Source organism: Syngnathoides biaculeatus, chromosome 1 (assembly GCF_019802595.1).
Source record: "Syngnathoides biaculeatus isolate LvHL_M chromosome 1, ASM1980259v1, whole genome shotgun sequence".
Taxonomy (NCBI): Eukaryota; Metazoa; Chordata; class Actinopteri; order Syngnathiformes; family Syngnathidae; genus Syngnathoides; species Syngnathoides biaculeatus.
The window spans coordinates 15,869,098-15,894,044 of NC_084640.1; the positions used below are offsets into that span (position 1 = coordinate 15,869,098).

Consider the following 24,947-nt stretch of genomic DNA (forward strand, 5'->3'; position numbering starts at 1 on the left):
GCGACGTAGTCACTGGCACGTCCCGGGTCCTCCGTCCGGTGCCGCCGTCGATGCGGGGGAGGAGCGGCCCTGTGAGGTCAGGGGTCATCCTAAAATGGCCCCTTGACCTCCATTTTAGGACTTGTGCGCCCTCTGCTTGAGGAGAACTAAGACGAAGGTGAATTGCTTTCAATTTGGGCGGGGGGGGGGGGGGCTTAGCATGTTTATTATATCTGACATTTGACGACAAATAGTTTGTCAAAATAGGGTGATTTTTATTTGGTTTTTTTTTTCAACTTCAGCAGGCGTTAAGAAATGTGACTTTCGGAGGCCGGCCAGTGACTAGAATTTAATGGATTGATCCTAATAATTAAATCTGTATTTCATCTTTAAGCACATCTGAAGCGTGGCAGAAATAATATGCAATCATTTGTTGAACCGTCAAAATTTTATTGTGTGCAACCAAATGTAAAGACAGAAAATGACAAGAAAGCACGTCGTTTGAATTTAATAGCTGAATACTGAAAATGAAAAAAAAATTATGACTTAAAAAAAAAAAAAAAAAACCTCAAGTCACATGCTGCATCCATCAGCCTCCGGGGGGGGGGGGGTCCTTGTGTCAAAAATAAGCAAAAAAAAAAAAAAGTGCAATTATAGTTTTTGTTGTTGTTTGTTTGTTTTGTTTACAAACAAAAGTGGGACACATGAGTCCGGTACGGGACGAAGGCTTGTCGGAACGGATCGCCGGCGTAGGTGGGGAAAGGGGGGGCGGCGGCGCAAAAGCGCTCGCCGACCGCGCCCCCCGCCGGCCACGGCAGGGCGGCGGGGGGGGCGCTCGGGGGGCCGCCGTCCTCCGACCGCCACGGGAGGTTCCGCTTGCGGCCCCGCCGCTCGGCGGTCCCGCCGGGGGCCGGGCTGTCCCTTTTCAGCAGGGACTCGATGGAGAAGGGCCCGCTGAACTTGACCTTGCAGCGGACGTGGACGGCGGGCGCCGCCTTCTCCCCGCCGCCCTGGCTCCGGTCACGCAGCTCGGGGAAGAAGTCCAGGATGTCGTGGAAGTGGCGGCGCACCATTTTGGGCGTGACGTGGCTCAGGTCCAGCTTCCAGAAGTTCCTCCTGCCGCCCAGGGCGCCGGGACCGGACCGAACCTGCCGAGGCCCGAGACGGAATTTGGTTGATTTTGGTGAGCTCATCCGTTATCTGAGTTGCCTATCCCAGCATTATTAAACTTTTACATGGAATACATTTCATGAATACTTCACTGTTTTGTTAAAGTTTCCCGTGTGTTTATATTAAATGCACATTTTCGGAATATGTTTTTAAACAAACACTTTGGCCGACTAAACGATAACAAGCGTTTGCCTGTTGGAGAACAAAAGAAATTGTGATTTCAAGACAGATCATGCGGAATTATTCGCATTTCTGTTACTGGCAAAAGTATATGAAAGAGGTGGGGTTTTTTTTTTGGGGGGGGGGTGAATTAATGTTTCAGTTAGGATCATAGATCAAAGGTTACCAAAAATAATTCCCTGATTTGTCAGCAGATGGCGCTACTGGCCGTTTTTATTTCTTGATTTGATTGTAAAATGAAAGTTAAAAAAAAAAAAAAAAGGACTCGGCTGTCCTGATGAGGAGCAAAGTCAATTATGTAAAAAAATATCGATACTATTAGAAAACTTTTCATCAAAATTCCCCTCCCTCCCCCAAACTAATTTAAATTTTTGTTTATTTTAAATCAAACTTGACCATAGGGTGGCTCTCCTCCTTACCTTGATGAAGCAGTCGTGGGTGGACAAGCAGACCCGGATGTTGTTCTCGACGGACCTGCGGTCCTCGGTGACCAGCGGGTCCAGCCGCTCCATCAACTAGGAGACACGGCGCCGGCGTGAGAAATGGTTTTCCCTCGTGGGATTCCCTCGTTTGTTCTTACCTGCATGAAGGTGAGCATTTTGTCCGGGGCGTCCTGGAGGACGACGGCCACCCGGGCCAGGTAGGTCGGGGTCCTGCGGTAGACTTCCCAGCAGACGCCGGGAGGGATTCCGGCTTGGACGTTCTGCATGACGGACTCGGGTTTGAGAACAGGCGGCGCTTTAAAAAGGCCCGCGGGGACAATGGGGGTGGAGGGCGGGCGGGCGGGGGCCCCGGATCGTCACGGGGTGCGGTCGGGGCGGGGGTTTTGCAACACATACGGGTCGTCGGCGCAGGTGGGGCTCGTCGGCTCGTCTTCTGCAAGTCAAAAAAAAACCAAACTTTTAACGTCGTTACGTTTGCATTGTGCTCGCGTCGGCGTACAAGCCATCAGCTTCACCTTCAAAATGGGAAACAAGTCACGCAGACCATTTGATAGCCAGCCAACCTCATCCTAAATTGGAAATATGAATTCTGGGCCGGCCGAGACGTGACTTTCCCGCGTCTGCGTCAGAAATTGTTCCATCCGGGTGACGCCCTGGAAATCGGGGGCAACATTAATCGTCAAGTATTGTAACATCTCATGAGCTCGTGCGGATGGAACGTTGGTACTTTGTACTTGGGAGTTACTGCAATTGCTGAAGTTTTGAAGTATATCAAATACACACACAAATACTGAGGAAAATACATAAGAACAACATTTAAAAAAAGGGGAAAATCTGACACGGCAAATGTTGTTTTCTCACTTTACGGACGAGCATCTTATCACATTTTTTTGTTTTGCTACTAACCCCCCCCCCCTCCCACAGACGCTTTCATCCTTTTGAGTGGGCCGTTCATCTTTTGCCGCGCCTCCCCCCCCCCCGCACGCAACGACACCAAAAACGGCTCGTCGGCTCTCGCTCGCATATTTCGGGAATTGCCGGAAAATCACATCTTGTGCGCACAAAAAGGTTTTTTTTTTTTCTTTTATGTGCTTCCAATCAAATAACAATATCTTAACCATTAAAGAAAAATGACACAGTCTGCTTCTAAAGTGTTATCATAGTTCTGTTAACGGGGGGGGGGGTGTTTTTTTAATTATTATAACCTATACAAAACAAAAATGTTTTTGTTGGATAGCACTAATGTCAGAGGAATGCATTATTCTAAAAAACATCCCAAATATTGATGTAAACACGGAAAGTCATTTTTTCATTAAATTGTTGCATAATATGTAAAATGTTATGTACTTATTTCAATTCCATATTTCATTCTGCTCAGTAACATATTTAGCTATGCATTGATTTTTTTTTTTCATTTTATATCATACATGCAAATTGCTATTGAAATAATCTGTCTCAATAATTTAGGAAAACGGATAAATAATGCGTTCAATGACCAAACTTTTTTTAATTATGATAACATATACAGAAAAAAACCAAAAACATGTTTTTTTGTCGGACAGCACTAATGTTAGAGGAATGCATTATTCTAAAAAACATATCTCAAATATTGACGTAAACACGGAAAGTAATTTTGTAAATTAATTTTTCCATAAAATATAAAATGTTACGTACTTATTTAAATTCCATATTTCATTCTACTCAGTAACATATTTAGCTATGCATTGATTTATTTTTTCTATTTTATATCATCCATGCAAATTGCTATTGTAATAATTTGTTGTTTTGATAGTTTAGGAAAATGCATAAATAATGCATTCAATAACCAAACTTGGAAAATGATCCTTTATTTTCATGTTATTAAAAATGAAATAATACAATAAGTCCTTTTTTTAGCTTTGTTTTTTTTTTTTTTTTTAAATAAGATTCTTTGATATTAAAAAGTAATGCCGTATACAGGAAAATTTGTTTAAGTGGTTCAGGGGGGAAAAAGTGGAACAATGGGATCAAATAATTATGATCAAATATATTTTTTTTCAATTCAAAATGCATTGCTCACTCGTAATTTGTACTTTTCTACAGATTTTGTCTTTGCTTCCTGGGACGTGATTTCAATTCTTTTAATATTTTACGTTATGAATGAGTGCAAATTCATTTGGCCGCTTGGTTTGCGGCAATTACTTTGCCACTGACCTCTGACCTCTGAGCTGCTGCTTAAGCAAATGCGGCTTTCCAGCACTTTTGTCACCTCAGGACGACCTGCACAGATCAAAAAGATGATATCGATAGATGTATGGAATTCCATGCCGGGAGCAATCTTCATTTCCATCGATTGCCTTTGCTAATTAAGTGTTAATTATCGCTTTTCAGCGATGCATCGTGGAAAATAGCATTGGAATGGGCTGGTGATGGGCCATTGAGCATTATCTGAACGTTTCATTGGAATATGTAAAGAATAAAGAACGGTATGTGCATTTAAAAAAAAAAAAAACAACAACAACAAAAAACTTTTCTCCGAACTTGAAAGTTTACTCACGTTGTTAGTTCTTAACACTGATCTCGGGGTCGTTGGAAAACTCATTTCAAGATATTTCACAATCACGCATCAAACCAAATTGAACATTTTGATAACATACCTATTAATTTTTTCATTTTTTTTTTGAAACGCTGAGTTTGACCTCGACCGATGACGATCTTTTAGTTGGCTTCATAAATGTATTTTCCAGTCCTAAAAATTTACTTGAGAGCCCTAGCATGATACGCCGACACCTGTAATATATATTTTTAAAATAGACGCTGAATTTTAATCGAAAATAAATGTTTTAATGGCTGATAAATGCGCGATTCGTTAAGAAACTGACCACTAACATTTACGCATGCGCGGTGCCACGGGGAGACGTCATCATCCTGCGACTTGTAACAAGATGGCGTAAACAATCATGGCGGATATGTTGAAGTCGTTGTCAGGTATTTACTTCTCTTGAAAACATTTTGTTCTGCTATTCATGGATGTACAATAAATGTTGTTTTAGCACAAACTAGGCAAATAAGAGCAATATTGACAGGCGTTATCACCTCGTGTAAAAAAAAAAAAAATGCGCTGGTTGATGTGACATCTTTTGGCCAACAGAGGTCAGGCTCGTTCAACACATTTCCCTTGTAATATACAGACATTAATTTCTCATTTTTCTCCCGAGTGGGAGGGTAGTCTTTATCCATCCCCTGGGACCCCACCAACTGCCCCCTTAGTACTTTCTCCCCTTGCCGATTCAACGTGCCATAAACGAGGGGTTAATTTGATTCCAATCGATCACTTGGCATTTGTTGCAGGTCAAAATGATTTTTGATCTCAAAAATGGTCACGTGGGAACAGTCGTTCGTAAATCGGAGCATTGCAAGGTTTAAAAAAAATCATTTACATTTTTTTTTTTTTTTTTTACATATGTGCTGCGACATCCCCGGAATGAACAAGCGATCGAAGGTGAAGTGAAGTGTCAACAGGGGGCAGTATTCTCTTGTGTAAGTCCCGACATTCCCTCACGATTGTTCATTTTTCCGTTCGTCGCTCCCGGTTAGTGCGAGCGGCCTCTTTTAGTGAAACCACCGACGCTAATTTCAACATTTTCTTTGGGCGTCTAACGGCGGCCGGTGCGTTATCGGACTCGGACGGTCGTATCAACGGTGCCGCTAATCAGCCCGATCAGCGTTTCCATTGCACTTAATTGATCGAATGGGCCTGCTAGGAAGAGTGCGAAAGACAAGGACGACGACTGCCTCCGGCGCCTTTTTACTCTCCTTTAATCGCCCGTTTGTTTTATTTTTTGGGTCAGGGCCGATGCTAATGTTGTTGGCAATTAAACGTCGTTTTTAAATGTCAGCTGTTAAAAGGTTTCGGTCCAATCTCTTTAAAAGTTTATCATCACTGCAGCACGGATGCTAGTTTCGTGAGTGAGCTTGTCGCCTCGTGCGTTAGCTTTAAGCTAGCAGTCTTGCTAGTACATTTAGGCACCACTAAAAGATTTTTTTTTGGTGAGTTTTTGCACAACTAGTACTGTGACAAAATTGAAGACAAACTTTTAAATGTTGCCCCGTGTCATTCGGAGGTTTGATCCCAACTTAGCTTTGAGTTGCGCGGGGCGATACTGTTAAGAAGTAAAACTTTTTTTTTTTTTTTTCCTTGCTCACAAAAATACAATTTCTGATTACAATTGATGTTTTTTCAATCGATTGATCGGCCAACCCTATGTAACAAAATGGTTGCTTTCTGTATTGTTCTGGTGATTCTGATTCACTTAGCATTGATTTTGTACCTGTGAAAAAATTCCCGAGCACGTGCGCGCAATTTGCGCCCAATCCAAGCCTCTTTTTAACTTTGCTTGTCATTTTATCATCCGTTTTCCGTCACGGCCCGTTTGCTATCGATTAGCGGAGATTGTCTGGGCTGGTTTGTAAAAGCCGAGCTTAAAAAGCCATATTTATGGTTCCATTTACACGTTTCGGAGGCGCAAGCCGCGACAAAGGTCCATTACCTCGTCGGATCTATTAACGCGGACTAAAAGCTGCTTTAGGGTGAAGCGCAGACACTCCTCAACTGTGCGTCTTTTATTTTATTTATTATTATTTTTTTTTTAAACGCCTCACTGGGTCGCTTTGTGGCTTATCGACTTACTGCGGTGGGAAATAACGAAGTACGGCACCATCTGCGTAAAAACGTCTGACATTTCTTCAGCTTAGTTTTTCCCACAGAGAGCAGCACAATGTCAGCGGCCATTGAAGCCTAAACTCACATTTAGCTGTCTAATAGTTTTTCAATGTTACTTAAATATGTTGTCATACTGGAACGGATTAATAGCATTTCCATAGATTTCAATGGAGAAATAGGTTTTATTTTCATTTGTGACGTAATGAAGGTCAAAACTCAAGTTGAGTCCAAGGCGACGTTGCGTGTCTGTCCGATTTCTGCCTAGCGACGACGGAGCAACGTTTGAATTCATATTTCCCTCACCGCAAATACTAAATGTACATTTGAATTCAATTTCCCTCAAATATGGAATGCTTTTTTTTTTCCCATAAATGCGCACAGCGTGTGCTTGATATCAAAGACGCTGCAAGTCTATTCACCTACATCAAAGGTGGCATTTATGCAAATGAGACGGCCGCATAAAAGAAAGGCCGTCAGGAGCTCGCGCAACAAAGCGCAAATCAAAAGAGGCGACTTGAAACGCAAAGGAATACATTTATGATGGCGTCACGGTCAGCCCCCCCCCCCCGACTCGGTTAGTTCTCGTCATTTCTGAACTTGTTCGTCCGTTGATAAATCTAATAAACGCCAAAGATGAAAGGGGGAGCGTTTAATACGCCGACAAAGCGGCGAGGCCTGGTTGCAGCCTTGAAGGAAATGCAAATGGCTGCCCGGTTGAAATCAAAAGATGGCGGAGGAGGGGAAAAAAAAACCCCTCCGCCGTGGCCGCTTTTGGTGTCTGACGGATGATTTAGGCCCGCCTGAGAGCCAGAGCCAAGATGGCCGCCACACGAGAACGCTGTCACCCCAAAATGAAAAAATGGGCGGGCGAAGCTAAGCTAGCCGCGAGGTGAAGTCGCGGCTTCTTTGTCCTCGGTCGTTTTCGCCAGCGTTGGTTGCGAGGAAGAATTCGTCGCCGGGCTGCCTCACGCTGAGAGGAAAGGACAGGGAGGAGTGGCCACGCCAAAAAATAACAATAAATAATAAAAACGACCAAATAATTGCAGTACGTGAAATGAGCCACCTGACCAAGTTGCGAGGCCGATGCCACGCATTTTCCGCTAATGCAAACTTGATCGAGTTAGGTTTTATACAAAGGACAGTCGATAGAAAGAAAAAGTAAAATAAAAAACCATAAATATATATATATAAAATCCAATTTATTTTTCGAACCATCTGGTTGACCTGGTAGGGCACTGCCCCACCTGCCCCGTATGCAAGTTGATCGATTTGTTTCTTCAAATGACGGCCGGATGTTGTCTCGCGAGAAGTTGTTCGTTTTAAGCGTGTCCGCAAATTATGTTTTGGCTTTTTAACTGAATAATTTGACTGCAACCTTTTTGTCTTAAACGAACGCGTCAGTGACCTGCAGGGAGAAACCAGTCGTCTGCTTGAATGCTTAAAAACTGTCTTTCTTAAAAATGAAAAATGAAAAAAAAAAAAAAAAACCCAGGTGAACAGGTTTTTCATTTTTTTGGAGGTTTAGTCTTGTCTCGGACGATGAATGTGAAATATTAAAACGGCGACGGGGCCCAGGGGTCCCGAAGGCCGCGCTTTGCCCTAACGGGAGATCAATCGGACACTTGACGGCAGCTTAAGCGAACCCCCGCCGCCGACCCGTCTTCCGCCGGGACGGATTTGACCTGATTTGATTTGAAGCCGAGCAAAAAAAAAAAAACGGCGGGCGATTCTCTTTGAAGGCGGGCGTCGCCTGCGCGGCCCCCCCGCTGCGGGGTTAATTCAAGATGGCGGCGAGCCCGGCGGGAGTGATCTGATCTTACCGAGGATTTGGACGCAAACGTGCAATCGACGCCGCCTTCGTGTCTAATCCGCAACCGAGAGTTACAAATCCGTCCGTGGCCACTGGTCGCTAGGCAGAATCGACGGGGCACAATTTAGCGGTGACCCGAAGCCGAAACTTTTTACATTAACGAACTTTCTGTACCACGGCGCCCCCTGTCGGATCGGGTTGGGGCACTGCCCTGTTTTCTCGACGTCCCTTGATGTTACCTCAAAGCCGGGCAATCGTGCCAAGCGCTGCAAAAGTTGAAACGCTGGCATACGTGAGTCAGCCATATGCAAGTCAAAAGTACTTGGCGAGTAGCCTTTTTTTTTTTTAAACTCAGTTTTGTAAGCCTGATTCATGCTAAAAATATACATACTGTATATTTATATATCAGTTTCGACCTCATTTGGTGAGGAAAAGTTGGTGGCGCGGAATTAGCCTGATCTGAAGCCAAGCTAAAAACAAAACAACGGCGCGCGCTTCCAGGTTGTCGCAAGGTAGAAGTCGCGCTTGGGGCAGAAGGCTAATGTGCCCCACACAGCAGAGAACCACCAAAGCACCGTTAGCGGAATAAGGAAAATGGATGTATTAGCTAGCTTTGTGTAGCAGTGTCGAATTTGGAGGGGCCCAAAGTGGCGCTTGTCGATTAAGACCCGAGTCGCTGTGCCAAACAAGTCATAAGCAAAAGTGGTGGGTCGCTCGTAGCCGCCGCTAATCGCTAACCCTTTCCCCTCCCCGAGGCGCATTTTGGCAGCGGGCCGCCGAGCGGTTTTTTTGGCCGCCCTTCCGTGTTTTTTGCGCCGTTGTTTCCCGGAGGCCCGAACGGGACGGGGCGGTTTTGCGAAAATGACAGGACACGCCAACAAATTGCATCACTTCTGGCTCAGCGGGCCGAGGACAATGGCCGGCCATATGCCACTTGGCGGGGGCGGGGGGCCCGCATGAAAGAATTGCTCTCGTTTCAATGCGCTGCCCGCCTTACGAACCCAGATAGCAAACCCCCCCCCCCCCGCCCCCGCCCCCGACCCGGACCAGGCCGGGAGGTCATCTCGGCCCGTGGCTACGTCGCCGCGTCGTCCATTTTGGGTTCAGTCAGTGGATTCGAGCACACGCTGATCCCCCCACGTCACGTCGAGGGTTTCTGATGACGGGAACGGAAGGAAGGGCTTCTGTCGGAGTCGGCGTCAGCGCGGGGGGGCGGTGGGACGGGGGTGGGGGGGGTATCCAAACTGCTGCGAATGAAGTCATCGATGCGATTTTCGCTTTTGTCACTTGTTGCTAGGCAGATTTTGTCATTGGCAAAGAAAACTCGTTTCATATGATCCAGTATTTTCTTTTCTGGTGCAATTGATATTTTCTTTTATTTAAAATGATATTCGGTCACGGCGGCATAGTGGAACAGCTGGATCAGCATTGGCCTCGCAGTTCCGGGGACCCGGGTTCGACCCCGGCTTCACCTGTGTGGACTTTGCATGTTCTCCCCCTGCGCCTGGGCGGGCACTCGGGTTTCCTCCCACATCCCCCCCCCCAAAAAAATGCAACATGAATTGGACACTCTAAATTGCCCCAAGGTGTGACTGCGAGTGCGGCTCTTTGTCTCCACGTGCCCTGCGATTGGCCGGCGACCAGTTCAGGGTCCGCCCCGCCTCCTGCCCGTCGACAGCTGCGATTGGCTCCGGCACTCCCCGCGACCCTTGTGAGGATAAGCGGCTGCGAAAATGGATGGATGTTCGGCCATTTAATTGGCATCTCAAACTTGAAACGCCGTGATTGGTCGTCCCATGATGAGGCCGCGGCTCGTCCTCCATCGGCGTGCAGACGTATTCTGTCAATCTTACGTCATCTTTTTGCCTTTTTGTTTTGTTTTTCTTCACTATGGAATGAGAGGGAGTCGTGTGGGGGTTGTGGGGAGGTCTTGTGGATGATTAGCTTCTTTTTGTCTTCTGTGCCCCCTCCCCCTGAGAAGATTAAATATTTCTGCTTGAGAAAGTCTTTTTAGGGCGCCACTGACTGTTGTCCTGCTGCACTGTCATCCCTCCTCCTAATCAGCACATGGGTCGCCCCCCCCCCCCCCCCAATAAAAAGAAAACATCTCCCTCATTTTGTCATTTGAAAATCGGGTGGAAAAAATGTAATCTCACAAATAATAGAAAAAAGGAGGCTATAGAGGAATTTTTTTTTTTTTTTTTTGCAAGTGGCCTCCCTCTTTATTTGGTGGGAGGGGGGGGGGGTTTGTGGGCCCCCCCCCCTCTTCCACCTCCCTCCCTTCGCAGTATCCTCACACAACGGGGCTCCAATCTGTCAAATAATTAGCCAGTGTGGCAGGACAAAGCTTGCGTTTCATACATGGGCGCTTGAATGCATCCCGGGCTCATGGGAACTTCAGCTGGGTCGCCTCCGCGACGCCCCGAAAATATTCCACAACTTTATTCCTTTCATCTTCGACGTCTTCTTTAGCTTTGGTGGAGCCATTTTTGACACGTCGCCTTTGGATCACCCCCATTTGATCGTGATTTTATTTTTTTTTTCCCTCCCTGACAGACTCTTATATTAATTTTAAAAATAACCTGGTTTCTTTCTTTTTCCCATAATTTTTGTCACCCTTTTTTCCCCCAGATAAAGCTAAATATATAAAAATACAAACAAGTAAATCAAAATCCATCAATCCAGTTAAATAGAAATAACTAATTAGCAGTAATGTAAGGATTTATTATTATTGGATAATTTACCAGTCATAAAATTAATATAAAACAACATAAAAATAAAATATCACGAATAAAAAATGCAGGCAATATAAACTATAAAACTGATTGAATAAAGACATAATATATATATATAAAGCCAGAATAATAAATAATATATTTATACATAATATATATATATATATATAATAATAAAGCCAGAATAATAAATAATATATAATATATATCTTTAATATATGTATATATTTGCTATATATATATATAATATTAAGTATAAATATACATGTACATAGAGACTGAATAAAGTATTACAAGTCACTGATGAAACAAAAAATGAAAATAATTCAAACTAAAATAAACACTTAAATGAAATGGGAAATCTAATTTTATAACTAATGAATCTATAAGACAATCATTAAAATTTAAACAATACATATGTAAGCCAAATGACAATACAATTTTTCATCACAAATGAGTGTGGCCGACGCGGCAAAAAAGTTAAAGACTTCTTGACTGTCATGTGACACAACTCTGTGGCGGCCCCCTCAATGTTGCTCTTTATTTGCCCCCCCCCCCCCCCCCCACCAGCTCTTCGGAGACTGCGATTTATAAACACAACATGGCGCACAATGGCCGCCTTGTTTGCTAAACGGGATGGCCTTAATGGAGACTTATATTTCCAGGATTATATCAGCATTCACTTGCAAATCATTGGCGGGAGCAGTGAGAGTAAAAAGGGGGGGGGGGGGGGCTCTTCAATGCTCTTCCTCTGTCTATGAATAATAGTATCATTTGAATTAAGCGGACACCTGGTGCAGCGGGTTCGGGCCGCGGAGGCGGCCGCTGACCCGGGGCCGCTTGCCAACTTCCCGCTTTCCCAGCCGGTCCTTATCCGTCCCCTGCAGCCTCCAATTACGCCGGCGCTCCCCCCGCTAAATGGCGCGCGCCTGTAACTTTAGTCTTCCCCCGTCGTCGTTAAAAAAAAAAAACAGAGAACAGGAAGCAGCAGAAATTCTTATCAACGTCCTCTTTGGATTTTGAAAGGTGTCCCGTTACCAGGGAAAAACACTTCCAATTAAATACAGTAAAAAAAAAAAAAAAAGGATCCAGTGACAGCTCGCCGGATCGGCCGCTAAAGCCGCCTTTTGTTGATTTATTGTACATCAGTCAGCCGGCCGTGCACGCCAAAGGGGAGGGCGAGGGGGGTCCGATTTGCATGCGTCCCACGTGGCCGCCGCACACAATCGGGGCCCGTATTGCAAATTTCCACCAGGATGTCGCTGGAGTGGCCGGGACCGCAACACAAAGTTTTTTCAAGTCCGGCGTCCGCCGCTGACGCGGGCTCACAAACGGCGCTTTGTTCCCGAAAAACCTCACAGATGTCCGTTGGGGGGGGGGGGGGCGTGGCCGGAGTTAGCGAGCTAACCTTTCCCGAAATGGACAGTCATGGGCGACCTCGGCTATCGTCGTAGGACCCTGAAGTCGCTTTTCAAAGTGACGATAAGGTGGAGAGGAAATGGCGGGGCGGACCGTGAAAAACCACAGCCGTGTCACGTGACCGGCTAAAAGCTCGATGTCAGGTTTAAACTCAACCCGTGAGGGGGAGAAACCGGTTTGGCTGACCGAGGTGTCGCCGGGTCACAGTCTGGGTCACGCGGCCGCTCGCAAAGATGAGAGAAACAAAGGCGTGATAAAACAATCATTCTAACGGTCGACATTTCAGCCTGCGAGAACGCCGCTCGGATCCGGCACGAGGGGCTGTTTCGGTCCGTTTGAGGCCCAAGAGAAAAAATGCCAGTTGGCCAAAGTCACAGCAGAAACGGATGTCGGCGTCGAATCCACCTGTCCGGCTTCAATACGCCCGTCGTCGTCGAACGGTCGGCCGTTGCGCGGGTGTCCAGCTCAAGGCCCGGGGGGCCAGATCTGGCCAGCCGCATCTTTTTATGTGGCCCACAAAAAAGATTCAAAATCCAAATGGTCTGATCGGTTGATAATGTGGACATATTGCAAGCCTGTTTTGTTACCAATTCCCCTTTGCAAAACAAAAATCAAAGAAACGTTTTTCACTGGCTCGGGATTTCAAAACTCTCCATCAATTTGTTGTCAAATAATACTATAACATCAAAACCGTCCTTGAAGGAATAGCAAAATTACGATGTGAATTTCACACCCCTGATTCGCGTGATTTTGTTCGGCCACTGGTGAAGACTTTAGCCAGGATGGTGACGAGTTGCAGCCGGCCCGAGACGGTTTTCCGGCGGAAAAATGTATTTGTGCCGGGTCGTGACGCGTGTCGTCTCGCTCAGACATAACACAAACACAAAGCGCGACCGCGCAATTTGTCACCGCTGGACTTTGTGTAATTTGCCCGTCGGAACGTGCGCTCGATGATCATAATCTGACTTTCCCCCGTCGACGTTCTCGCGCCATCAAATAAACAACGCGCGCCGCGACTGTGCACTTATCCGGAACTCGCGCCTCCTGTCCTGGACTTTTTTTTTTGGCCGCGGTCCGATTGTCAAATGAAGGGACGGAAAGAGACCGAAACGCATTCATATTTTCGCAAAAAAAAAAAAAAAATAAAAAAATAAATCAAATGTACTTCACGGCAGGGTCACCAGAGGGGAAAAGTTAGGCAGCGGTCAGCGTCTCCGACTTTTACTTGGCCCTAAGCTAACCCCGAAAAATCCAACCTGAACCCCAAATGATTATTATTGTACTTCATTACCAATCCTGATTATCGAAGATGAGTCGGCTTCCTTATCGAGCGTCTCGTTGCTTTCGGATCTTCAACTTCGGACGGAACGCCAGAAAACTTCAAGTAGTTCTTGCGTTCTTCCTGAGTGGACGGAAATTTTGGAAGTGGAAAGTGGAAAGCGCCAGAGAGTCTCGGGTCCGGTAAGAGAGACACCCCAACGAGGCGAGCGTCACGGCGGCCTCTCCGGGGCCGCGACCTTTCATCGGCACGATTTTCCCCTCCGTCTAGCTCGGCGTGATCTGAACCCGATCGGGGCCGGGAGCCGGTCGCCTCGAGCCGTCTCGCCAGTCTTCCAAAGCTCTTTTTCTTTCTAATCGGTAAGCAGGATTGTCGACAAGTAAGGGAACAAGCGGTTCTTCCAAAGAAAGAAGGTTCCTGATGATCGCGGCGTAAACTCAAAGACGCGACCCGTAAGCGTGGGAAAAGTTTCCTTTCTTCTTATGTGGCGTGACAAGCGGCGGTGGTCCAGGCAGGCTCACAGGAAGTGACGGATGAAGGCCTCAAGTCCAGCTTGACATAAAAAGTACTCGGCGTCCTTTTTGTCTGCAGAGGACACTTTGTGTTTGTTTCCTTCTCAGGGATTCCGCCCCACCCACGTCAAAAAGGTCCCGACGGTTTTCCGAGCTGCGCGCGGCGCTGCGCAATCCGAGAGGCCGCGGGGGTCACGTGAGAACCTCTCGGGCCGTTGCGGCTGTCGTGTATTAATTAAACTATAAAATGGGCCGTATCGATTGCGTTATCGGGCCGGCCGGGCCGATTGATCCCTCTTGTGATTTATTTTTCTCATTTTCACACGCACGCAAGATCCTTTTGCCGTGGAAACGTAAGCCGAGCGACCCGAACCGGAAAACCGGCAGATGGATCCTCCGCGAAGTGTTATTGCAGCTTAGTTATGACGGTCGTCTTGTGACCTTTCATGAACAAATCGACATTTTCTGTCTACGTGTCAGATGGCCCCCTTGGTGGTCCCGCTGAATTGACGCATGAACTCACGGCGCTCAAACTCCAATTTTTTTAGTCTACGTTCGCAACGGATCGTGACGAAATTCAAACGCGGCTTCCAGTTGGTCGAGTCGCGTCGGGAGATCACGGGGGACGAATGGAGGGTGTCCCCGTAAGTGGCGTCATAATCGTCGTCATAAGCAAACGCCCGCCAGAGAGGAGTTGATCTCCCCGTAGCGATCGGTAGCGGGTCGCCCGTGTCAAGCACTTGCAATTATCAACAGCTGATCGCGTCCTCGACACACACGCACACTCCCAAAGTGCATCTTTTTCCCAGCGCACGATTACAAGTTCGGGCACAACCCAGCATGAAAGGGAGGATTAGCGCTTTGTTAGCGTCAAGGAGCGCTCTTCACTCAGCATCCAATCTGCGAAAACGTCCATTTCGCTAATCTTTGCTAATTCCGTTAAATCGCGTGAACCCCCCCCCCCCAAAAAAAAAAAAATTCCAAAATGTCATTTTTTTTTTTCATGCCACTCATGGGAGCGTCTGTCTCTCAGCATCCACGTTTGTCGCGCTTGAACGCGCGTCAACGTTCGCCGCCTCATGCCAAAATTCTTCAAAGCAAATCTCGGCATTCACGTGTAAAATTCACATTTTTAAAAATATTCCGTGGAAGTCGCGGGTGCAGTTCGAAGACATTCGCATAATCGGCACGAGAAGAAACGTTTTCATATCTCTGCTTAAACAAAAAAACACTTTAATGTAGAGTTGAGAGCACGTCTCTCAGCATCTGCGGAACAAACAGCACAGGAAGAAACATCCTGAGTGTGAACGCGTTTCAGCATTTAAACGATCACGACATGTTCAGCATTGGCCAGATCTCAAGTATCGGATACATTTTTAATGCGCGATCGTGCTCGTCATTCAGCATTCACCAAATCGTAACGTATTTGAATCATCGTCTCTCAATATTCATTTCAAAACAATCAAATATTTTCAACACACTCCTGGATAGGCGTACATGCTCGTCTCTCAGCATTCGCTCCATAAAAAAAGGACGTTTAACGCACAACTGGAACTCTCAGCATTCACCGCAAGAGTGCAATGTAGTAAATATTTGTCGTGCGTTCAACTGAAAGCTTGTCTCAACATTTTGAATGCACGACAGTATTGGCGTGAAAGCTCGTCTCTCAGCGTCCACGTCATCAAATGTTTGACGCACACGTTGCATCGTGTTTTGACACTGAAGCGGGATTTTTTTGTTTGTTTGTTTGTTTGTTTGTTTTTGCAGGGTTCATCCTTATTGCCACTGGAAGAAATCTAAAGAGAAAAATGAGACCCAGTTTGTCTCTCAGCATTCCCGGCCGGTCTTGTACGCCGGCCACCGGGTGGGAGGTCCGGCGGACCTCCAGCCTATCACCGCGCGGAGCTCCACGAGGAGGAGGAGGAGGAGGAACCGGGCCCAGGGAGGGCCTCGATCCGCCGCACCTGCGGCCGTGCAACGTCAGCGTCCCCCCCCCGCCGGGAAGGTGCGCAAAAGCGGGAATGTGGGGACCCCCGGGCCGCCGGGCTTGGACCTGCTGAGAGTTGTGTGTAAAAGCAGCTGATCGCCCCCCCCCCCACACCCGCGAAAGGAAAGGAACTCGGTGAACGTCATCCCTCATTTCCATACGTGCGAGAAACCCCCCCCCCAGATCCTCCCCCTGACATGCGCAGTCGCCGCCGGGGGGAAGCCGGAGGGGGGGGGGCAATCCACAGTTTAGCCTCCTCTCGGCCAGCCAGCAGCGGCGCCGGCGACATGTCCCGGCGCAAGCAAGCCAAGCCGCGGCACCTCCGCGCCGGCCACGACGAGCCCCGGACCGGCCTCCGCCTCCTCCGCCGTGACGGTACGTCCACCCCGCCCGCCCGCCTGCACGCGTGCCTGCCGACCAAGTTGCTGCCATTTTAAACAAAACAAAACAAAACATTAAAAACAGCTTGCGGTTTAAAAAGGAAGAAAAAAAAAAAACCACGGATTTTAAAACAAATACATATTTCTTATGCATTATACGCACCGTGTATCATTTTCAACGTGCTACAAGTTTAACGTTGGAACTTTTATCGTTCTTGCTGCACCAAAAGTTATTTATATTCATTTTCAACAAGAAAAGGGGCATAAATCTGAAGTTTTTTTTTTGCAAACAATTTCTCTATCTCAAAAGAATTATGAACATTATTGTCCTTATAATAATAATAATAATAATATCCACACACCGGGTCCTCCTGCTTCATTTTCTAATTGCGTAGAACTTTTTTTTTTTAATCTGCGTGGCGAGCAGATGTCACTCGAACCTTTTCGCGCTGCCAGGATTGAATAAAAAAAAAAATCAATAAAAATTCACGTTTTCGGTGTCACGTCATTTAAATTGCTCATAACGGCCGTGAAGATTCGCTCGTCTGTGCTTGATTTCGAGGGTCTTAAGCCCGGTCAGCCCCCCCCCCCACGCATGTGCCCATCATAATGCGCCAGAGGTTCAAAGGTCAAGCGGCGAGCTGCCTGTGCCCCCCCCCCACCCTAAAAAAAACCAGGCTGTAAATCTGCTGCTGTTCTTACGAATGAATTGCAGTCTTATTAAAAAAAAAAAAAAACCCCACCTGGCCTTTGTTTTCGCTGGAAGTAAATCGTACGACGTGAGCATAAAGACGTGGCTTTTTTTATTTCAATTTTTTTTTTTTTTTTTTTTTTGGTGGTGTGTGCGCGCGCGCTCGCCCGAGTTGCCCGAGACCACCCACTCGGTGAGCCGCCGATTGTTTACCTCTGACAGGCTCCGACTTTGCCACGGATTCCCTTCACTCGCCGCTAATTGCACACTCGGATTGTGGCAAGCCCTCCATCTTTTTTTTTTTTTTTTTTTTTTATCCGCGGCGAGATTTATCGACTCGTATCGCCGGCGGGTCGACGGGCCGCGATCGAAAGCAGAAACGCGCGTCGGAGCCGCGGGAACGCGGCGAGGCGGCGGACGGCGTGCCCGCCTCGCACTCTCGCGCCCGCGGGGTTGCAACTCGGCACCAAGGGAGAGTCTCCGGTTTTTGTCACTCGTGTAAAATGAGTTTCTATTTTCTGCTTCCGGGTTAAGTTGAATCATCCAATTTAATCTACATTTTTGGGGGGGGGGGGGGGGAAATATTTCAAAGGTCTTTCAAAGAGGTCTTGTCAGTCCGTCGCAAAACCAGACAAGTCCGAGAACATAATTGAGTGCAAGTCTCCAACGATGACAAAATGAGACGTTTTGTGAATGAAAGCTCGTAACACGCTCGTGTGTGAGGTCAAAGGTCAAAGCCGCCACGTGCGTCGAGCGATTTTATTATTTTTTTTTTTTTGCTTTAAGAAAGGCAGCAACGCGGTGACTTTGTGTTCAGCGCTTCTGCCTCGCGATCGAGAGGGCCAAGTTCCAATGTCATTCGCACGCTGTTGTCGTCGCGCATTAAAATTCACATAAACGCAAACTTATGAGCAGATTTTTTTGGGCTGTTTTCCCAAGTAAAAATTCAAGATGAGGGCAGCACAGTGGCGAAGTGGATCATGCACATGACTCGCAGTTAACAGCTCCAAGGTGGGAACCCGAGCTTGGGGGAGGAAAACAGTAACACGCGCGAAAGCGTTTTGCACGATTTGCGGCGCCATCGTTGCACTTGGCGGTCGAGAGGTTGCGGGTTGGAATCTCGCCGTCTTCCCGGCCTGCGCTGAGGAAAATGGAGGCAACCGGGCAGGAAACGCACAACGCGTGTCGGTCGCGCACGCGAGTCCTTCTTCATGCAATTAAGAATTGGAGCCATTGTAAAAAAAAAAAAAAAAATCCCACAATTTGGATCGGTTCTTCTTCATTTCACGGACACAAGCTGGCGCGGCGAAGCGCGAGTGACGTCCAGACGTCTCCGACCTTCCGTCTGCAGTTTTCTTTTTGGCTTCTTCCCGGACGGCCGACCGAAGAAGTCCAAAAAAAAAAAAAAAAACGTCCTCACGGCGAGGACTCGGCGGTTATGACCGAAGCGCCGACCTTCTTCCCATTCGGTCCAGGAAGTCGGCTCGTTTGCAAAACGGCGAAATCGAGACGTCAACGGGGGCTCGTTACCAAAATCCGAATCAGATCATTTCGTTGAACCCCATTCATTTTTTTTTTTTTTTTTTCTTAACATCTGAGGACAAGCGTGTGCGTTTGTGTGAAAGATTTGGCAAAAATGTTGTGTAAAGCGAGACGGGTGGCGTCGCCCGGTACACGGGTCCTCAGACTGGGGGGCGCGGACCCCTGCCGGGCCAAGATAGGCGAGTTGGCGGTCCGCAAAATAATTGCCAAGAAATGATTCCGTGTGATCGTTTCAAAAAACATCTGAGGAAATGTTAGAAACCAGCGACTCCACCCTGCCTTCAAGTAAAATACAATACAGCATAAACTTTATTCAAGCACAAAAGGCAATTTTGTATTTTTAACTAAAGGCGTCATCTCTGCTATAAAAAGCAGAACGTTACAACAACATAATTGTATTTTTTTAATTCACTTGTTAAACTTTGATATCATAATAACGCAATTTGATTCTAATCGAATTGTGAATTTTCATTGTGACAAAATTATTTTTTGTTGACGGGGGGGACTCCCAACATCACAATATTTTTCCTCAAATATCTGAATGGGTTCTTTTAACATTTTCTGTGTCGGAAATAGGCAACTAGTAAATTCGTGTGGCAAAATTTGGGAACGTTTTCTTCTTGGATCCAAAAGTTTGAGAACCCTTAGAAGAGAAATTATTCAGCGCAAATGTATAAATGTCTAAAAGGGGTCAATTGTTGTGGTTTTCCACACAACATGGCGTGACCAAGTACTTATCCCGTGACATTCATCTGTCTGCCAGACTCCGTGGAAGACGTGGAGAGAGACCACCCCAGCGGGACAGGAAGTTCCCCCGGCGGCGACGACACGCACGTTTGCCACCGATGCTGCGCCGAATTCTTCACTCGGCCCGAGCTGACCGAGCACGGGAAGTCCTGCGCCAGGGATCGCTCGGTGTTGATCGTGAGAGACGGCGAAGGCGGGGCTGCAGAGTCCCCGACGGGACCGTCGCCGGTTCCCAGCGTGGGGTCCGGGGGCTCGTTGACGGGAGAGTCGGCGGTGACCGACAATGACAGCCTCGATGAGGCTATGGAGGTAGAACTTCAGCCTCGGGGCAAATCCACCTCTTGCCCACCACCGCCAGATTCAGCCGAGACCCCGCAGGCTCTGCCGAGCACCAACGTGACCCTGGAGATCCTCCACAGCACCAGGGTGGCCGTCGCCCAGTTCTCACAAGGGGCGGCCGGTGCCCCAGGCGGGCGGTCGGCCTCAGCTGCCATCCCGGTCATCCTGGAGCATTTGCTGGCTCTGCAGGAGCAACAAGTCCACCAGCTCCACCTGATCGAGCAGATCTGCAGCCAGGTGGCCACCATGAACAGGCAGCCGAGCGAGGAGGCTTTAAACCCCACCTCCAGTGCCTCTCCCCTCGTGGCGAAACCTTACCCACCTACCCTCCTGCCGCCGCCAGGAAACCCGTCCCATAACGTCAACAGCCAAGCTGGTGGTTCGCTGTCCGCGCCTGAAAAGTCTCAAAGACTTCCCTCACAAACTGAATGCAGGCAGGCGGTCTTCAGAGACGCGGTGTGCACTTCGGCCTCTTCCTCAGAAAGCTCAACTCCGTCCCTCTCCGGTTGTCGCAACGTCTCCGCATTAATGTCTCGTTACGCTGGCTCGCATCCAAGCGGCAGCGCTCGTAGCCTGAGCTCCCCGAGTCCTCTCTCGCTAGGGCCGGGTGGCCTCCCCTTCCCACCTCACAGCCCCCCCAGCAGTGTCATCTTCCCCAACCCTTTAGCCAGCATCGCCGCCGCGGCCAATCCGCTCGACCCGCTGGCGGCCATGATGAAGCACCGGAAGGGGAAGCCTCCCGGTGCATCGTTGATTGAAACAAAGCCTGGCCCCGAGGAGTCCTTCTTCAAGCATAAATGCCGCTTCTGTGCCAAAGTGTTTGGCAGCGACAGCGCCTTGCAGATCCACCTGCGCTCCCACACTGGAGAGCGCCCCTTCAAATGCAACATCTGCGGCAACCGTTTCTCCACTAAGGGCAACTTAAAGGTGCACTTCCAGAGACACAAGGACAAGTATCCTCAAGTCCAGATGAACCCCTACCCTGTGCCAGAGTATCTGGACAATGTGCCAACCAGCTCCGGGATTCCCTACGGAATGACTGTGCCACCAGAAAAAGCCGCCTCTTCCTGGCTGGACACCAACCCCGTCTTAGTGACCATGCCAGCGTCTGTGGGTCTTCCACTTTCCTCCACTCGGACCACCGTCGGTTGCTCCAGTGAGTCCTCAGGTGGAGTACCATCTCTTCAATCCCTGCACCAGCCGGCTTCTGGCGAGTCTGTGTCACCGAGAGACAGCGAGGCTCGACTATCTCCGGTTTCAGACACTCAGCAGTCCAAACAAGAGCAAGAGAGATCCAGTAACATAAAGACAGAGGAGGTACACCTGCCGCAAACCTGCCCTAACATCCCGAGAGGTACTCCAGTCACCCAGGCTACCACGCCGGACCCTGTACCATCGGGATCTCCCGCATCCAGCTCCTCATCGCCGCTCCCGGTAAACCCGGATGATTTCTCTCCTGGCAGCCCCCTGGACCCGATGCAAACTTCGGAAACCTCAAAACTGCAGCAGCTCGTGGAGAACATCGACAAAAAGATGACGGACGCCAACCAGTGCGTCTTGTGCAAGCGAGTCCTCAGCTGCCCGAGTGCCCTGAAAATGCACTATCGTATCCACACGGGCGAGAGACCCTATAAGTGCAAGGTTTGCACCCGGGCCTTCACCACCAAAGGCAACCTGAAGGCCCACGTGGGCGTTCACAGGGAGAATCCTCCGGTACAGCTGCAACACTCGTGTCCCATTTGCCAGAAGAGGTTCACCAACGCCGTGGGCCTCCAGCAGCACATTCGCATCCACACTGTCGAGCAGATTCCGGACCCGGCTCTGCTCGATGGATTTCTAGAGCCGGCTGGAGAGAATGAGAAGAACTTGGATAGTCCCGGCAGCAACGACCTCGCCGATGATGTCTCCATGGAGGGTGACGTCACAGAGGAAGGACAGCATGTAGAAAACGTGGTCAGTTCTCCAAAATCTTCTCCGGAGTACCATCTGACTGACTCCACGACGAGCTTCAGCAACTCCTTTGGGGATAAGAACAGCAATGATGACCAGATCCAGATTGAATGCTCTTTAACTGAGAAAGGGATGGAAAACCTCGGCACCACTAGCGCCCCTGCGACGCCACCTCTATCGCCTGCACAGAATACTGACTTCCGGGAACTTTTTGCAGCATCTGTGAAGAAAGAACCAATTGAATCTCCTGCCTTTGCCCCCTTAGAACTGAACGGAACACAAAGGATCCCCCACCTAGTGATCAGCGGGTCAACGAGATCAATACAGACCGAAGTGAACGGTTACACCGAACCATACCCGCCGACGTTTGCCATCAATTTGTCGGCCACCTACCCGTCAGTCACCGGCCCCGGAATAGCCGCCCTGCTGGCGCCGGCGCCTCCTCGCCGGGCTGCCAAGCACCACAACTGCAGCGCCTGCGGGAAGAACTTTTCCTCGGCCAGCGCCCTTCAGATCCACGAGCGCACGCACACCGGCGAGAAGCCCTTCGTCTGCTCCGTCTGCGGCCGAGCCTTCACCACTAAGGGCAACCTGAAGGTAAACCCAACCCGCCGTTGTCAAACTGGTTTTCCTCGCGGGTCGCATAGGACCAACGTCGGTTGTAACGGTGAAACGTCGCTACAGGTGCGACAGCAATATGCCAAAAAACAACAGCCGGATATGTATCTTGGTTTGAAGTCCACGGTTCAGTTCACGTCCGGTAATGCCCCCAAATGCTTCGATTTCCTGTAGACAGATTTAACCTTTAAATCGATACATCAACAGCGTCAATCTTTTGTCTATGGGACACACAATGTCAGTTGTTTTTTTTTTTTAAAGGAAATGAACAATAACACTTTAAACAGTGTCAACTATGATGATATTTCACATTTACAAGGTTTTGTGGGCTATTTCAAATGACGCAGGGGTCCGGGCCTTCGCCGTCGTTTTGACGGCTTCCGCTTTTGCCGTCCATTGGCAGGTTCACATGGGAACGCACATGTGGAGCAACGCTCCGGCCAGGAGGGGGCGGCGTCTCTCGGTGGACAACCCCGTGGCCCTGCTGGGCTCCGACGCCGTCAAGTTCGACCTGGCCGCCCGGGCCGTGCGCGTGGACGCCGGCCTCTGGAGCCGCTACGCCGGCGCCGTCGCCGGCAGCCTGGCCGCGAAGAACAACGAGATCTCGGTGATCCAGAACCGAGGCGCGACGCCGCTGCGGCCCTTCCCCTCCGGCACGGACAGAGCCAACGGCGCTGCCGGGCCCGTCGCGAGCCTCTCCAAGAACGCTGTGGAACTGGCCAGCAACAGACATTTTTCTATGCTGATTGATGACAGTAAAGAAATCGGAATCAACTGATGCAATCGCTTGTGGACATTAAAGTATTTGTAAAACAGCTGGTTTCTTGTTATATTCTGGACTGTGAATCCTTGCTTATTGCCGCCTTTATAAGCCAAAATATGCCAAACCTGATCATTTCATCTCATTTGGATCGGCTATCATATAATTACAACATGTCACGTCAAACAAAAATGTGCACAAAATAAATGAGTCATTTGAAACCTTCGACGTACCCGACAACAGAGCATCGGTGCCTTCAGATACAAGTTTCATTTCTTCTATGACCACGTTCCTGACAGAAAACACTCATATCACCTTTGCCCAAAATAAGCCAAATGTGGTTGTTAAGATGAAAGATAACATTCGAATGTTTTACTAAACATACAGAGATGGCATAGATAAATATAGCAATTTTTTTTTGCTTCAATTCAGTGGTCATTGTGCTGTTCCTAAATTGCGCACCACGGCCATCCAGGGGCAGTGTAATACATCCGGCTAGATGGTAATATTAGTCGTTCTTTGCAAAGAATAAATCCGTTTTGTGTTAGTGTATTATCTGTCTAAATATGTTGCTCCACCGTTTGTGTTCTGTTGCCTTAAAGGGTCAAAACACAGCGCCAGTCCTTTTCATTAGCTTGTCTATGGCGTTTTGCATTGTCCCTTAACTTTGCTATCATTCCAAAGGCAAGGTGTTGTTTTAAAAAAACAGAATTCTCTTCATTTAATGTTTACTTTGACCCTCGTCTAATATGTAAATGAAATATGAAAATATGTTTTTTTTTTGCAAAAGGTACATTTTCAAGTGAATCTAAAATCCAGAGTATCCATAAAATCTTTTTTTTTTTTTTCAGTTTTCTGTCCGACTGGAATCGGGGAAAAGGCAATCTGAATGAAAAATTTAAGAATCCAAATACGACAAAACCGATGAACGTATTTAATCAATTGGTTTTGTGTACATATAATAAATATTTTACAAGTATATTTTAAGTCTTTTTTTTTCATAATTTACAACTGTATTAACTATACATTTCAAAAACAATTGTAAAAAGTTTTTGTGGACGACCCTTCCAATAATAGGGTTAGGATGGAATATTTTTTGTAATCGTTCATATTTCGTGGCTAAAAATGAGCATTTTACGGCTATAATCTGTGCTGCTTTCAGTGACCTCAGACTTTTGGATATCGTTAAACTACAGTCCCGGTGTCTCCATTAATTATATAGTATTGCCTAAAAACAAACCCTCATATATTTAATGCTTTACTCACTAGAGAAACCGCATTTCCAGCTCCAGTTGAGGGAAAAAGAATGAATTAGGACGCGCGTGGCGAGATGCACGCGAGTTCGCGAATGGGTCATAAATTGCCGGCTGGAGTGTCGTCACCGCGAGGACTTCCCGGCCAAGATGGCGGAGGGCATCCCGTTAGATCCGATGCGGAAGAGCTCGAGGAGGAGCCCTTACGCCTACCGCTCCGCCAGACACTCCAGGTATTGGCCCTCTTCTGGCTCACATTTCCGCGCTCGAGTGACGGCGTCTTAAAATGTTCACTTTTCCAGTCTCGCTTTCACCCCGGCTTGGGTTTCCCGCGGCGAAGCTGTTAGCTCCGGAGGTTAGCCTAGCCTAGCCTAGCCGCCGTGGTCCACTTCCGCCCCCGTTTTAATGAATTTTTGATGGCCGACAATTTCAGGTCATTAAAATCCGTCCT

General features: G+C 47.9%; 3 protein-coding genes and 1 long non-coding RNA gene across 11 annotated transcripts in view; 2 read left to right on the forward strand and 2 right to left on the reverse strand.

The window, feature by feature from the left end:
- Window positions 1-40: 40 nt before the first annotated feature.
- Window positions 41-4,671, reverse strand: LOC133502928 (forkhead box protein H1-like). 6 transcript variants are annotated; one of them, XM_061824014.1, is made up of 6 exons: window positions 4,309-4,447; window positions 3,966-4,031; window positions 2,288-2,425; window positions 1,910-2,205; window positions 1,749-1,844; window positions 41-1,127 (listed from the first exon to the last, which is right to left on the reverse strand). In XM_061824014.1, the coding sequence occupies exons 4-6, from the start codon at window positions 2,036-2,038 to the stop codon at window positions 663-665; spliced, it is 690 nt and encodes a 229-aa protein (XP_061679998.1). In that variant the 5' UTR covers window positions 2,039-2,205; window positions 2,288-2,425; window positions 3,966-4,031; window positions 4,309-4,447; the 3' UTR covers window positions 41-662. The 6 variants fall into 6 exon arrangements, with proteins under 6 accessions (XP_061679998.1, XP_061680003.1, XP_061680007.1 ...); XM_061824019.1 differs by lacking the exon at window positions 4,309-4,447 and adding an exon at window positions 4,641-4,671 and having other exon boundaries at window positions 1,910-2,425; XM_061824023.1 differs by lacking the exon at window positions 2,288-2,425 and having other exon boundaries at window positions 4,409-4,547.
- On the forward strand, window positions 4,652-23,298 carry sall3b (spalt-like transcription factor 3b). 2 transcript variants are annotated; one of them, XM_061823043.1, is made up of 5 exons: window positions 4,657-4,739; window positions 5,245-5,291; window positions 15,997-16,591; window positions 19,593-22,462; window positions 22,887-23,298. In XM_061823043.1, the coding sequence occupies exons 3-5, from the start codon at window positions 16,414-16,416 to the stop codon at window positions 23,259-23,261; spliced, it is 3,423 nt and encodes a 1,140-aa protein (XP_061679027.1). In that variant the 5' UTR covers window positions 4,657-4,739; window positions 5,245-5,291; window positions 15,997-16,413; the 3' UTR covers window positions 23,262-23,298. The 2 variants fall into 2 exon arrangements, with proteins under 2 accessions (XP_061679038.1, XP_061679027.1); XM_061823054.1 differs by lacking the exon at window positions 5,245-5,291 and having other exon boundaries at window positions 4,652-4,739.
- LOC133503077 (uncharacterized) lies at window positions 22,009-24,623 on the reverse strand. The gene is made up of 3 exons (XR_009795626.1): window positions 24,510-24,623; window positions 22,259-22,456; window positions 22,009-22,085 (listed from the first exon to the last, which is right to left on the reverse strand). It is a non-coding gene; the product is annotated as an uncharacterized LOC133503077 (long non-coding RNA).
- Window positions 24,533-24,947, forward strand: part of atp9b (ATPase phospholipid transporting 9B) — a 33,369-nt gene continuing 32,954 nt past the window's right edge. For both annotated transcript variants that reach the window (XR_009795468.1, XM_061823068.1), the window contains exon 1: window positions 24,533-24,729. Coding sequence is in view for 1 of the 2 variants with exons in the window: in XM_061823068.1 (XP_061679052.1) it covers window positions 24,647-24,729 (83 nt within the window). In the remaining variant the exon portion in view is untranslated. The remainder of the gene's footprint in view (window positions 24,730-24,947) is intronic.

Excerpts from the sequence above, each read along its gene's own strand:
- LOC133502928 (XM_061824019.1), bottom strand. The coding sequence starts at position 2,038 with ATGCAGAACGTCCAAGCCGGAATCCCTCCCGGCGTCTGCTGGGAAGTC. Across the intron at positions 1,845-1,909 it reads AAATGCTCACCTTCATGCAG|TTGATGGAGCGGCTGGACCC; the intron begins GTAAGAACAAAC and ends CGTGTCTCCTAG. Across the intron at positions 1,128-1,748 it reads CCCACGACTGCTTCATCAAG|GTTCGGTCCGGTCCCGGCGC; the intron begins GTAAGGAGGAGA and ends GGGCCTCGGCAG.
- sall3b (XM_061823054.1), top strand. The coding sequence starts at position 16,414 with ATGCGCAGTCGCCGCCGGGGGGAAGCCGGAGGGGGGGGGGCAATCCAC. Across the intron at positions 16,592-19,592 it reads CCGCCTCCTCCGCCGTGACG|ACTCCGTGGAAGACGTGGAG; the intron begins GTACGTCCACCC and ends TCTGTCTGCCAG. Across the intron at positions 22,463-22,886 it reads CCACTAAGGGCAACCTGAAG|GTTCACATGGGAACGCACAT; the intron begins GTAAACCCAACC and ends GTCCATTGGCAG.